At 49.2% G+C, this 13,379-nt stretch overlaps 1 protein-coding gene across 2 annotated transcripts in view; it reads right to left on the bottom strand.

Annotated features, from left to right (window-relative positions):
• Positions 1–6,130: 6,130 nt before the first annotated feature.
• KCNH1 (potassium voltage-gated channel subfamily H member 1) overlaps positions 6,131–13,379 on the bottom strand; it is a 416,616-nt gene continuing 409,367 nt past the window's right edge. For both annotated transcript variants that reach the window (XM_068538430.1, XM_068538431.1), the window contains exon 11: positions 6,131–6,985. In XM_068538430.1, the coding sequence (XP_068394531.1) occupies positions 6,131–6,985 (855 nt within the window). The remainder of the gene's footprint in view (positions 6,986–13,379) is intronic.

Below are 13,379 nucleotides of genomic sequence, written 5' to 3'. Positions count from 1 at the left end.
AAGATTTTTTTTCATCGTTGAGGATATCTAAAGGGTACAATATGTTTAGTGCTTTATTAGGTGAGACTTTTGAAATGAACATCAATCATTTGGAATTTTAAAAAATATCACCCTTAAATTAGTTTTATTATGCTTTTCTGCAATGTTAAAAAATAAATAATAGGGTGTGGGGAGAAAGTCATTAAAAATACTGGATTTATACTGTGGCCCTATGAAATCAAGCAGAGGCCTGAATATGGCTTGCAGATCACAGATTCCTCCTCCCTAAGTTGTACTGTCTGTCTATAAAAAGAAAAGTGCCATTTTTTGAAATGTAGTCCATTGGTATGAAATAAGAAGTCATGTTGGCAGTATTGTGGAGAATCTTGCCATGAGCAGGAAGCAATACCTGTTAAAACCACAGCAGAACTGAAACAGTGCTGGTGTACAGGACTAGCTTAGGGACAAGCGGTCCTCTACCTTAATGGCTTCTGTGACGATTAGTGAATTAAAGCACAGATCAGAACTCATATCGTTGACACTGAGACATTCCGAAAAGACTCAGTTAAGTTTTTGACAGTATGTTTTAAAAGGCAGCAAAGCATGAGTACACAAATTTTAATCCAAATTGTTCAAGAAAGATTAAAAAGAAGTTCAGTTCTAGGTGGGAGGTCAACTTCAGTTCTGTGTTCAATCAATCAGTGTGTTGTACCACAATTTTCCAGTGATGCCAGGTTTGGAGGGCATCTCTGTACATTTGTATAGCAGATGCAGCTCTGTTTTCAAGATCATATGGTGAAGCTCCTTCACAACTATTCTCTTGCTATGCAGTACTTTGACTGACACACAGTCTTGGTGTCTCTAGAATTTTAAGTTCTCCGAAAACCACAGTTACAGGTGCTATCCAAATGAGAGCTCCCCAGGCTCTTGAAAAGGACTAGAAAGTACCACCTTGTTCTGTCAGTCATGTTAGGTGCGAACACCCAGTTCAATGCCTGGAACTTCTATAAGGCAAGGCAAAAGCAATCATGTACGATCATGTATAAAATAGTTTATTAATTACCATAATAAATAAAATTAAACTTTTTTTTTTAACAAATATCATTTGTGCTTGTTTAAAAATATTGAGAAGGGAGTATCAATGGAGGGGCCCATCTGTCCCTCTTGACATCCCCAGGCTGCAGTCATACAGTGGAGTTCTGTCAGCGTACTCAGCTGACCACACAAGTAGTCTCAGCTCGTTTGCACTTCTGTTGATTCATGCTCCTTTGGACAAAGTGACAGATGCAAAGGAAGAAGAAAAATCCAGTGAAGGATTTGGCAGGACTCAACGGCAAGAGTGTTAATACAAGGAGGAGCCCCAGAATGACGAACTGCTCGTGAGTAGAAATGTCCTCGCAGTGTCAGTGAGATGTCAGATGTGGGCAGTCTCCAACAGATGCACAAATACGGCGTCTGAATATTGAGAATACATTCATCGTGGGGGCGGGTTTGCATCTTTCTTTGCATAAAAGCAGTTCATATCCTGATACAAGATCCGTGAACGTCTCATTGAACAACTAATGGATCTGTTGGCTGACTCAGAAGTCACAGATAAAGAGACAGTGGCTCTAAGAAAAGTTTAATGGTGGGCGGGGAGGGCACCCACCAGTCCGGCACCTGCAGGGTATTCAAGTCCAGTTCTAAAGGTTCCAGAATAAGTCTGATCTGCTCGCATGAGAATGAAGTTTCATTTGAAACTAATTTAAGCAGGAGGCAAGTTCACATTGATTCTTTTGAACTGTGAGGGGTGGAAATGAAAACATCTCAACATGAACATGATGGGTGAGAAAATGGTGCTGTCTCTGATGGCTGCGGCTAGTGCTGGGAGGACAGTGAAATCTCGTCCAGTTGGAGGGCACGAGAGCTGGTGAAGGTAATTTTTATCGAAGCGAGCAGGAAGGCAGTACAATGATGGAGTGACAGAAGAGAGGCTGTCCGGGGGCCTGAGTGTGCCCTCAGTGGGCCTCCTCTTTAAGCAACACTACATGAGGAGGGAGGAGAGGGGAAAGAGTGTTGTTGGCAGCTCCATTACAGTTGGAGTGCCATTCAAGGGTCTTAAGGCTAAACATCTTTATTGCAAAACACTGTACAATCTATGCATCAAGCGCACATCCACTTGTATGTCCACCAGGGTTCCTAAAAGTTCCCAGAGGGTGCATGTGCTAACTGGTGGTCAAGGCAGCAAGGGGAGATGAGGCTCTTCCTACACCTACCTGGTATTTCTAAGGCATTCATTCACTCCCCACAGGCTTGGGCACAAAGCTTAACAGCTGGCTTAATGCTTTCCCCTTCCACCTAAGGATTCAGGAGAGGAAGGTCGCTGGATGGGGTGGTGTGATGGGGTGCATTTTTACTCTGAGCTGTGCTAACTAACTGACTCCACTTCTGAAAGAGGATTCCAGGAAAGGGCCTGCTGGTTGGCCAGCAGCAGCGCAGAGGATGATCTAGAAAGCTGAGGGTAAAACAAGCCCAGGAATTGGACAACAAGAAACGGGAACAGCTTTGAAACGCTAGGGCCCATATTGCTGTAGCATCAGAGTTTTTAGAAGCCATTGGTTGCCTACCACTAGCTACAAACCCTTTGCCCACAGATTTAATCTGAGGTCCAGAATATAAAGAAAAGTCTTAGAAGGAATCAAGCCAGGGGGTGTGAGTGCGAGGGAAGGGGATGGATGAAGGTGGAGATACCAAGACGACTGTGCACTGGACCAAGGCTTCCCAACCAGATGGCTGCCTCCCGTTCCTTCCTATGGGAATCTCGTCATACCCAGTGGGAGAGCCTTTGTAGGTCTATGGAACGGCAGCACTCATTGCTGGAGATGGCGCCTCCACCAAGAACAAGCACTCCATCTTGTTGACCTTCTTATTTCACAGACTCACCCCTCACTCCCACACCTCCAGGCGAGGCAGGAGGCGGGTGTGGGGGTGGGGGGGGTGGGAGTGGCTGTGTTCAGCAACCAACCAAGTGGTAGGGGCAGGACCTCCTACTCTAAACAGCCTGTCAGGGTACTCTGGGAAATGGAGCCGCCCTATGAATGACATTCAAAGTAAGGAATGGATGTAAGAGATCAAGTAACCAGCAATTACTCTGCAATGGTATAACGACATGTCCCCTTCCCTCGAAAAGAAAAAAATAGCTCAGGTAAATCTACATCTCTCAGTGTAACTTTTCTAAAGTCTAATGGTTGGGTCCAATACCCAAATACCTTTTGTTTCCCTAATCTCTCTTCAGCCACCAGATAACGGTTTATAAGCGGAAGGCTGAGTCAATGGTATCTGAAGCTCGTGGTTCTTGCTTGGGAAGCCAGAGCAGCATCTGGGCAAGGGTGTAGGTAGTTAGTACAGAGCAGCCCACGGCCGAGTGCATGTCATAAAAATGCAAGGAAAGAAGGTTTGGCTCACTTAAAAATGTTTTTGTTTTTTTTCCAGAGAAAACCATTATAGCAAAAATCCCTAAAATCCTTAAATCCTTAAGGGGAGAAGAATAAAAGCATATACAGCCATACCTGTGGTGCGCTGTCACCCCCAGGAGCATGGGTTGCAGGCCCTGTGACCCCAAGATGAGCGGATCTGGGCTTCTCATCACTAGCCCAGTTTGAATCCTAGGAGTTGATCAAGCAGTACATTCACGAAGCGTTATTTTCCCCAAAAAACAGGTCTGGACTTCAAAGCCTCACACATTAGCATCTTTGCCCCTCAGAACCAGCTGGGGAGTCATTTCTTAATAGACACCTGTACCCCTCAGGCAGAGCTGGAGGGAAGGGCCTGCAGGATGCTGGGCAGGTGCTTCTGAAGTTGGATGTTGCAGTTATCAGGGCCCTCGCCCTGCCTTACAAGTAGTGAGTCCTACTAAACTCTGGAAGCAGGTTGACGAGCATGTTTAGGGAATGGCAAACTGGAACGATTCAGGGGCAGCTGGCAGATGGGATTCCAGATATTTTACAGCCTCAGCCCCAAAGACTAGTTGGCAGCTTCTCAAGTTAAAGAGGCTGAAAGCCCCACGGCTTACCCAGAGTCATTAACAGTCATGACTCTCAGCCCTGGGAAATTTCACTTCTTCTTTGTATGCTGCCATCTGAGGCTGAATCCAATAATGTCTCAGCCTCGGGAAGCATCGGGGAACCCCCGTAAGCCTCACGGAAGAAGCTGCGTGAGTGTGTGGGGCCTCTGGGGAAGGACCCTAACGTTGACCTTTCAGACTCTGCTCCCCAAGGCTGTCTGTGCCAACCCTGGCAGCCAGGAGAGGACAGCCCCACTCTGCACAGGCAACTGAGGTCCAAGTCCTGGGTCATGCCATGGCCACTGAGCAGGACTAAAGAGAGTGGGTAGGCTCAGACAGGAGGCTTTCGGACGCACTAGATATCTTTAGTAGGGCAGGCCCTGACCTGTCAGGTTCCCTTCAGTACTGAGGAACCTCAACATTGGGATCCAGAATCTCTGCTGCAAAGCAATGCCAGGCAGAGGTGCTAAGGACGGGATTGCCACAGCATAACATGTGCAGAAGGTCAGTGCCCTAGATGATTCCATGCTGTCACTAATCATCCAGATCACCTGCACTCCTAATTTCACTCTCTCACAGCTGAGTTTTTAGAGCTGAACTTCCAATCTTACTTACCAATTTTTAGGGTCCTGACCCCTCTCCCCACTTTGTCTGGGAGAGATCTTTCCTCTCTCAGACACCATTGAAAGGAGCCCAAGCACACGAATAACGTGAACCCAGGGGACTATGAGGCAGTGGAGAGTCCCGAGCATCATGGCATAGGGACTTGGATGGCCCATAGGTGGCTCCATGATCATCACTCTAAGCTCAGACCTTCCTCGTGGACCACTGCTCCACAGCCACCTCTCTCCATCATCACTTTACAGCGACTTTACGTCTGGAAACTCCTGCCTCTTTCTCTTTTTCCAGATCCTGAAGCCACTACAATCACAGCCCTGCAATCTCATGGTTTCTCTTGAAGTCCTACTGACTTTAGTATGAGATAAAGAGATTAGCTTAAAAGTAAGGCCAAGCATGGCTCCCGAGTGTCCTAGAATGAACCCATGCAGTGGACAAAATACAAACTTCTCTAGGGAAATCCCAGCAAGAGTCATAATAGAAACATAGCACTCGCTACAATCATTTTTCTGAGGTCATGTGTGTGTGTGTCTGCTCTGCTAATAAAGCAAATCTGGGCTCATCACCCTTCCTGCCGATGCCGCATGCCCTGAGGGATGCCACAGGAACACTTGGGAAGAGGTCAAGGAGGAAAAGAAGCAAAGGGCCTGTGTGATGAGGCCAGTGGCATGGAGCCGGGCCAGAGATTCATCCGGGGCCTCCAGGGCCCTCCCCTTCCACTATCCCATAGGAGCAGGGTGCAGACCATAGCCCAGAGAATCCCTGGATCACCACCGCCCCTCTCCAGCTCTTACACTTGGCTCATTTCTTTTGGGAAAGGAGACCTGAAGATTCCCAGCTCTAAGTGTCCACAGGAGGCACCCAAAGCACCTCAGCTGCTTTTCGGCCTTAACCATTAGAGACAGAAAGTCGAAAGGCTCTACCCTCCCCTCCCTGTCCCTCAAGCTCCCCTTGTCCCGAGCTTGTTACAAATGACTACAGTAGGGAAATAGACGGTGACCTCAGACACAGGCTGTCCAAGGGCAGGGAATGCTGGGAACTCCCTGTGCCCACCACAGTCTCTGGGGGTCCTGGCGAAGGAGCCCAGCGTGGTAATATACACGAGGGGTTCTCGGTGCTCTCCCACCAATCCCCAGTGGCTGCTGTTCATTCCTGGTAGTTTTCATCTTTTACAAATATCATGGCAGTACAAAATTAAAAATGAAGGAAAATACCCTTTAGACGGCACGCCTCCTCTTCCAAAATTGTGCAAAGACAGTTCAGATGCAGCTGCCTTCTTGCAGGGTGGTGGCACGCTTCTCTTCCCGGATCTTCCCCCAGGTAGAGAAAAGGAGAGAGCGTGCCTAAGCGACTGGTCCCACTTGGATTTTTCTGTCGGGAAGAGCCTACTTTGAAAGTTGTTGGTCATGTAGGTGTGTGTGGTGGAGGTGGTGTCTACAGGGCAGGAGGGTAGGGTGTTTTGTCTTCGACGTGTTTTCTTCAGCAGACCTCTCAGCTCGCTCCAAAAATGTCTCTCTCTGATTCTGGGGACGGGGGCCTCGATATTTCAAACAGCTCCTGAGGAGACTGAGAGGATCTTCTGGAAGTTAATATCCTGAGTATCTCAGAGAGCTGGTTCTCAATGTTCGTCATTTTGGTGTTCAAGGCCTTGATGTCCTCCTTCAGCTCGTGTTTCACCTCCAGGACGGTGGCCTGCAGTGTCTGCTCAGGGATGGGGTAGAACGAATGCTTGACCTCGGCCAAGATGGGGCTCCGGTCCTGGGGGCTCCTGGCCTCGCCCACGCTGTCCAGACGCAGGTCGCTCTTGGTGATGCCGCTGTCACACGAGTCTGTCTTCTTGAGCGTGGCCTCGCCGCTCGCCTTTGTCCTCTCGGGGAGCGTCTCCATGGACTCGGCCTTGGACACCTCGCTCCAGTCCTCAGCCTTCCCGCAGGAGTCCTTGAAGCGGGCCCAGCCCTTGCGCTTGGCCCAGTCACCCCCGCCGGCCTTGGGGCCCAGGCACTCGGCCCCCGGCGGCGCCTGCAGCCTGGCGTGGTCCAGCCCCGTGGATGCGGCGGCCGCGGGGAAGGCCACGGGCGTGGCAGGGCTCTCGCGGACGGTGACGACGCTGGCCTTCACCAGGCCGTGGTGGGTGTGCTCGGTGAGGATGCTGCCCTTCTCCACATCCAGGTTGTCCGGGTCCCGGCCGCCCCTCTCCGCGGCCAGCCTGGCCTCCTTCTGCTGTCGGAACCTCTGGAAGAGCCTCCGGACCGGGTGGTCCGGGGGCAAGATCAGGGGGGCCTCATTCTTCCGTTTCATGCGCTCTTCCTCCTCCCGTTTCACATCGCTGATCTTCCGGAACACGATCTGGAGGGAGACAGAATGACACGGCCCGTTAACCCAGCTGTGGCTTCAGCGCAGCTCGGCCCCTCTGCCCATCACAGGCCTGGTGTCCAGCCCCAGCCCTGAGGGAGGGGGCTCACGGTGCTGTCACATCCCTGCAAGGCCTCCAGGTCCTTGCTCAGTGACTGCCATCACTTTCCTTTTCTGACCCTTGTTCCCAGCTCTCCAACAGCAAGGAATTGACTCCTGCTGTCAGCCTCTTCCACAGAAACAAGCCCCCAACCCTCTCCATCTCTACAGGCCTGGAGGTTGGAGATGCCAAGCGGCCTCCTCCCAGGAGACTGTCCTGGCCTCTGAGCCTGGGTCCCCTTTAACCCGTTCTGGCCTGCAATTCCAGTATCACCTGGTAAGCTTTTCAAAAATCATTTCTCTGACCCCACCTCAGACCCACTGCACTAAAAATCACCAGACGGGGAGCCCTTGAATCTGTAACTTAAAAGGCTCCCCCAGTGATTCTGATGCACTGAAGTTCTACACCACAGTCCAGGGCAAGAAAGTTCAGCCGAGTTCCCAGGCAGGGTGACGGCTAAGAAAGACTGCCCTTGTCATCTGCAGATCTGGACCCTAAGTGAATGCAGTTGGCTGTGAAAAGTACACGCTGGTCTCACATAGAAGCCCTCCCTGTCGTTAGGGAGCTTACGGGAGAAGAAAGGCCCGTGACCTTAACGTTACTTCGTATATTTCTTATGATGACACATATTGTTATCCCCATTTTAGAGAAGAGGAGATCAAGGCTCAGAGTAGCTAAATGTCACGTAACAGATAGGTCTCCTCTAAGACACTTGTACTCAAGCAGTTAAGCCCCAGACCCATTCGGTGTCCAACAGGTTCTTCCTGACGATGACAATACTTCATGCAGTGGATGGACAGCCAGCCAACAATGCTGTCTCAAGACTCTGGATCTGAGTGCAGCGTAAGCCACATATCACAGGATTTCCCTTGGGCCGACATCCGATTATGGGGAAGCCCTGTACTGTCTGACTTATGTTGCATGTAGCAGGTACACTCAGGGGCATGTCTGACTCATCCCATACCTGGACTTGTAAGAAAGAAGCAACCTGCGATAGGTCATTTTTTAAACTGTAAATGCTGGTTTGGGGACCAGAGGGATTGAGATCCTTGAGAAGTAGGGGAGAGGTCTGTGGGAGGGAGAGGGGCAGCTTTTCCATCATCACAATCTGGACAGCCCTGTGCGGGCAGCCTCTGACCAGCCCAGAACCTTCCCCAAAGACTTGCTGCAGGACCCCCAGCTCTTGGGGAGGCACATGTGTTGGCATGCCCAGAGCCTGGGCTTTGGGGTCAGACAGAATTAAGTCCCAGCTCTGCCAATTAGCTGTGTGATCTCAACAGGTATCTTAACTTCTGAGTCTCTGTTTCCTCCTTCAAAAGTGGGAAAAATCCCTCCTGAGTCTCTCTTTCCTCCTTCAAAAGTGGGAAAAATCCCTCCTTTTCCGACTTGATGTAAAGCCAACAGAAGAGTACTTATGTGAAAGCACTGGCTAACTGTGAACGCTCAAAATGAATCCTCCTGTCCCCACCATTTCAAGGCCTCTGCTTTTTGTTTTTTAACTTGTAGACACATATAATATGTGACTAATTCTACCTCCTCCAGGAAGGCCCCGCCCCACCCCACCCAGGGCTCTCGGATGGCACCACTCATTAGGTTCTCAGATATGACCGACAACATGGTCATTTTATATAAAGTGCCAATAAATACAGAGGAACCCAACAAACACTGAATTGCGTGCTTGATGCCAGTGATCAGTCAGCAAATCGTCGGCAGACTGGAGGCTCACCTGTCATGTGACTTCTCCGTCAAAGCTTCTGTCACTGGATGACTTGACACTAACAGGTGGGTAGGACGGAGCAGCCGCCCCTCTTGCCACCTGGCTAAATCTTCAAGCCACATTACTTGGGTCCCAGTGAGTGGCTTTCTGACCTCCACTGGACAGCATTTCTCCCAGCCCTGCCCTTATCCATCCTCTGCCCTGCCCATGGTTATGTAATTTCATAACCCTGTCTCCCCAGGCCCTTGTCAGCCATACCCCATCTGCTCCTGTAGTCTGGATCCTGCAGATCCAAGCCATGGCACTCAGGAGAGCCCCATCCACTCTGAAGAGGAACCTAACTGAAGGCATCACAGGGATGGAGGGATGACGATTAGTGGAGAGATCAGGACCTTTTCTGTCTGTCCTCCCAGTGCTCTGAGTTGGCAGTCTTCCACCTCCGTTCTCTGTTCTGGCAATGGACCCTGATCTCCAAGAGCAGTCCAAATCCTCCTCACACCAAGGCCCAACTCAAACAGCACCTCCTCCACAAAGCCTTCTTTGATTCCATGGAGCTCTAAGTCATCCTCCCACCTCCCAACCCTAACGGCCCTTGCTGTGCTCACACCACTCTTCTGCCCTAATTACTACCTTGCGTCCACTTGTAGTAGTGATGCCGTCTGTTGCCTCCCCTACTCACATCCCTTCTTAGAGAAGGGAGGAGGGGCAAAGGGGATAAGAAAGGAAGGTGGGACAGAGAGGAGGAATGAGAAAAAGAGGAAGGAAGGGAGAACATACAACAATGTGAATATACCCCTAAGAAATGATGGCATTTAGAGCCGATTGCGCTGGTCCTGCCTTTATTCTGAAGGACATCTGCTTCTTATCACTATCCCCCTTTTTACTTGAGCTCATTTGGGTGGGGTTCTATTCCTTGCAAGCAACAATTCCCAAACAAGATACCAGTTACTTACATCCATACCTTATCCCCTCTGAAGGCTCCCTGCAGGTCTAGCACTGTACTTTGCATGTCACGTTGTGTCTTCTTTTACTTTTTAAAAATTTATTACCTACCCTAAGAGAGCAGGGATTGTCTATTTTGTTCATTATTTCCAGCACTTAGAAAGTACCTGACACCTATCCTTGATAAATATTTGTAGAATGGATGAATAAATGAATGGATGAAAAACAGATAAATATGAGCTAACGAATCAATGTTAGAATGTCTTAACCTGGAAAGATGAAATCACAGAGGTCATAATGTTATAAAAGGAAGGGATTGGCTCAGAACACACAGGGTCCTCTTAACAGCTCTCTCAACATCAAAGGTCAGGCGGCCCTTGAGACTGGAAATGAGATGTTTTAAGACTAAAGAAAAAGAAGTACTTCTTCAGATATTGAGGAGTCAACCCAAAACTTATACCAAGAGGTTGTACGGTGAAGTATGAAGTATACCAGTAGGCTTACAAATGCTTAATATGCATCCATGGTGGATATTTGTGACGGGAAATGGTAGCTCCTCCTTGAGGGCATGGAAATACTGGGCTCTTCAACCAAATGCCTCATGGGGGTCAGAATCCTGGACCAGGGGCCAGGGGCCTGGCCTGGGCAGCATATTCAGATGTTGTGGCCACATCATCAGTGGGGTCAGTTCAGCACTCACGGGCTGGGGCTCTCCTGGGGAGGGGATGTGGGTGTCTGGGTCTGTGCTGACTCTTCTGAAGCTTCTTGGCTTTTCCTAAAGGGTCATCTTGTGTGCCTGGGGTAGCCCCACCTCAACATCACTGGCTCATCCAATGGGCAAGTAAACTAGGGAAGATCTTTCTGCCCTGCAGAAATGCCTGAGCCTGCCTTTGAGAATCAGCAAGTAAAATTAGCATTCCCCCAACGGGACCAGAGCTGATGTGGTCTAACAGCTTTTCTAGTCGGAGGTCTAGGCCTCTGCTTACTAGCTTCAGCTGATTTTTTGGAGAAGTTAGTCATGGAGTCTTCATCTCCAGAGGCAGATGTGACCAGGCATTTGACCAAGTATTTTAGATCTAAGGACAACTGCTCTTGAATTCTTCTTTTATGTAAACATGGATCTTCCTGTGGAAGACAATCTGATGTCAATGGGAAGAGCCTGGACTAGGAATTGGAAGACTGGAGTGCTCATTTCAGCCCTGCTGGGCCCTGAGCAAGCCACCCCTTCGCACACACCCTCACCAGTGGGACAACCTCCTCCCTCAGCTCCCAGCAGAGTTGTGCCAGGTTTTCTTTCTTTCCATTTTCCTGTTATGTATTGGGTGGGCTTCAATGTAAGATTTCATCCCAGGAAAGGATTCCGTGGCCTGAAATATCATTATGAAAACCACTGGATGAGATCATCTCTAAAGTCCCTTTGAGAATGAACAATTAATGATTTTAATAATACAGTACTTGGTGTTGTGTTTTATAGCTTATTCCACATACTCAAGTGCATCACCTCATTTAAGCTAAAGTTCCTGGGAGGTGTGCAAGGACTTCCTCCACAATCTGACAGTTGAGGAGACTGGGGTTTAGTTGGTAGAGTGGCCTGCTCAAGGTCACACAGCTAAGCAGAAAGAGAACTTCAGGGTATTGGCCAGTGCTCTTGCCTTGATGTCACCTTCCTTCACATCAGCAGTCCGTAGACAGGGGCCACATCAACAGAGAGGTGCCAGGGTCTGTCTGGAGAGGTTATTACCAGGGACGCCCACTAATCACCCACTGGGGAGGCCCAGCCCTAGAGACAGGCTAACACTGGTCCAGGCACCAGTGATGGGATAGGTCTGGATCCTCCCTAGCCAGACAGAGTCCTTCCAGCCCACAGGGGTGCCTGATGTGTTGGGCATGGGAGGCCCATGCTGAATGCTGAACAGCTCATGACTGACTGTATATGGGGAGACAGAGAATGCCCCAGGGCAGAGGTGGCTGCTGTGCCTCACTCATCTATCTCCACATTCCTCTGAAGGCTCAGCAAGCAGTGGCCTAGAGCCTGGGAGGCCGTTAACAAACAGTTGTTGAGCTGAACTGAATTGACACCCGGCTCTTCAAACTGCAGGGCTTCCTGAGCAGTTATTTTCAAGTTTGTTTGAAAAAGTAATCCCACGGAAGCTGAGGTGAGTCAGGACCATCGATTGCCTCTTCTGGGTTGCATTTAAGGAGGGCCCAGTCCCTCTTAAGCCCCCTTAAGACCAGACCAAGGGGAGGAGTCCCCTCAGGGTCACTGAGCAACAGGGTCCCTGCAGCATATGTAGGGGAAAGACAGCCCTGGGAGGGAAATTGACCACCTAGAGTTCTGACAGCACAGAGAACGGGAGTCCAGTTGCTTAAAAGAGCTTAGATTGGGGAGTAAAAAGATTTACATAATGTCAATTCTCAGTGGTTTGCATAAATAGAGACTGACGTATGAATCACAGAAAACCATAGATAAACCAAAGGGATTTATTTTGGTTTTAATTGAATTCAGACACATGGCCCAAATCTGAAACACACAGAGAACAGTAGAAAGAACACAGGCTTAGAGTGGTCCCAACTCTGCTGCTGACTGGCTGCTACATGACCTTGGGCAAGTCACGTCCTTGCTTGGCTGGACCAGAACAACAGTTCTCAAATCTAGCTGCACTTCACCTCCTTCACCTGGAGGAGGTGTTGTTATCTACTGAGGGAGAATTTCCCGTGGCAGGGTCGGAAACGGGCATTTGCAACAAGCTCCCAGGTGATTCTGACCCAGGCAGCTCAGGCCAGATCTGCTGACCAGGGACTCAGAACCCCAGGGCTGATGACTGGTGAGATCACTGCCACTCTGGTGCTAAATGTGCCCGGAGTGGGGAGGGGGAGGGCGGAGTCAGTGGAGTCACGTGGAACGTGAGCACAAGCTTTGGATCCCAGACAGACTTGGGATCATGGTCCCCAAGCCTCAGTTTCTTCCTCTGTAAAAGCAGATAAAGCTACTGATTTCATAAGGCTATCATGAGGATAAGGTTGGATAATATAAGTAAACTCTTAAGAAGAGTACCTGACGTTTAATAGTTGCTGAGTAAATGTATTATATACCATTCTTTGTGGGGACGACCCTTGAGATGATTCTAGAAGGATGAGCTAGAATTGTGAATAAAAGGTGAAAGAGTTGGGCAAAGGTGCTCACACAGGGAAAAGCACATGTAATGACACAAAGGCAGAAAGGCCACCCAACAGAGAAAAATGTCTTTGTGGTAGTAGTCCCAGTGGGAGGGGCTGACTTTGTTAAATTTTTGACTTTGTTAAATGTGTGCTATCTCATGACATCCTCATAGCAGCCCCAGCAGGTGGGGAAAGTCATTACCCTCATTTTTTAAATGAAGAAACCAAGCTTAGAAAGGGTAGGTGACCACCTAAGGATACTCAGATAGTGGCGCTAAGATTCAAACCTCAGCCATCTGAGCCCCCATCCATGCCCATGTTCTAAGCCATTGTGCTAGGAAAATGCCTTGGTTTTAGGGAAAAGGGTGATCTTCTCTCGTATACGTTGATAACCTCCATCCCTGCCCCACCACCTCTCTCCACTTGTTTCTCTTACTCCCAGTCCATCAGCAAGTTCTCTAAAGAATCCA

The sequence above is a fragment of the Eschrichtius robustus genome, chromosome 3 (assembly GCF_028021215.1).
Source record: "Eschrichtius robustus isolate mEscRob2 chromosome 3, mEscRob2.pri, whole genome shotgun sequence".
NCBI classification, from domain to species: Eukaryota; Metazoa; Chordata; class Mammalia; order Artiodactyla; family Eschrichtiidae; genus Eschrichtius; species Eschrichtius robustus.
Note: the sequence above shows the minus strand (reverse complement) of the source record. Positions and strands in the feature narration are given on the sequence as shown.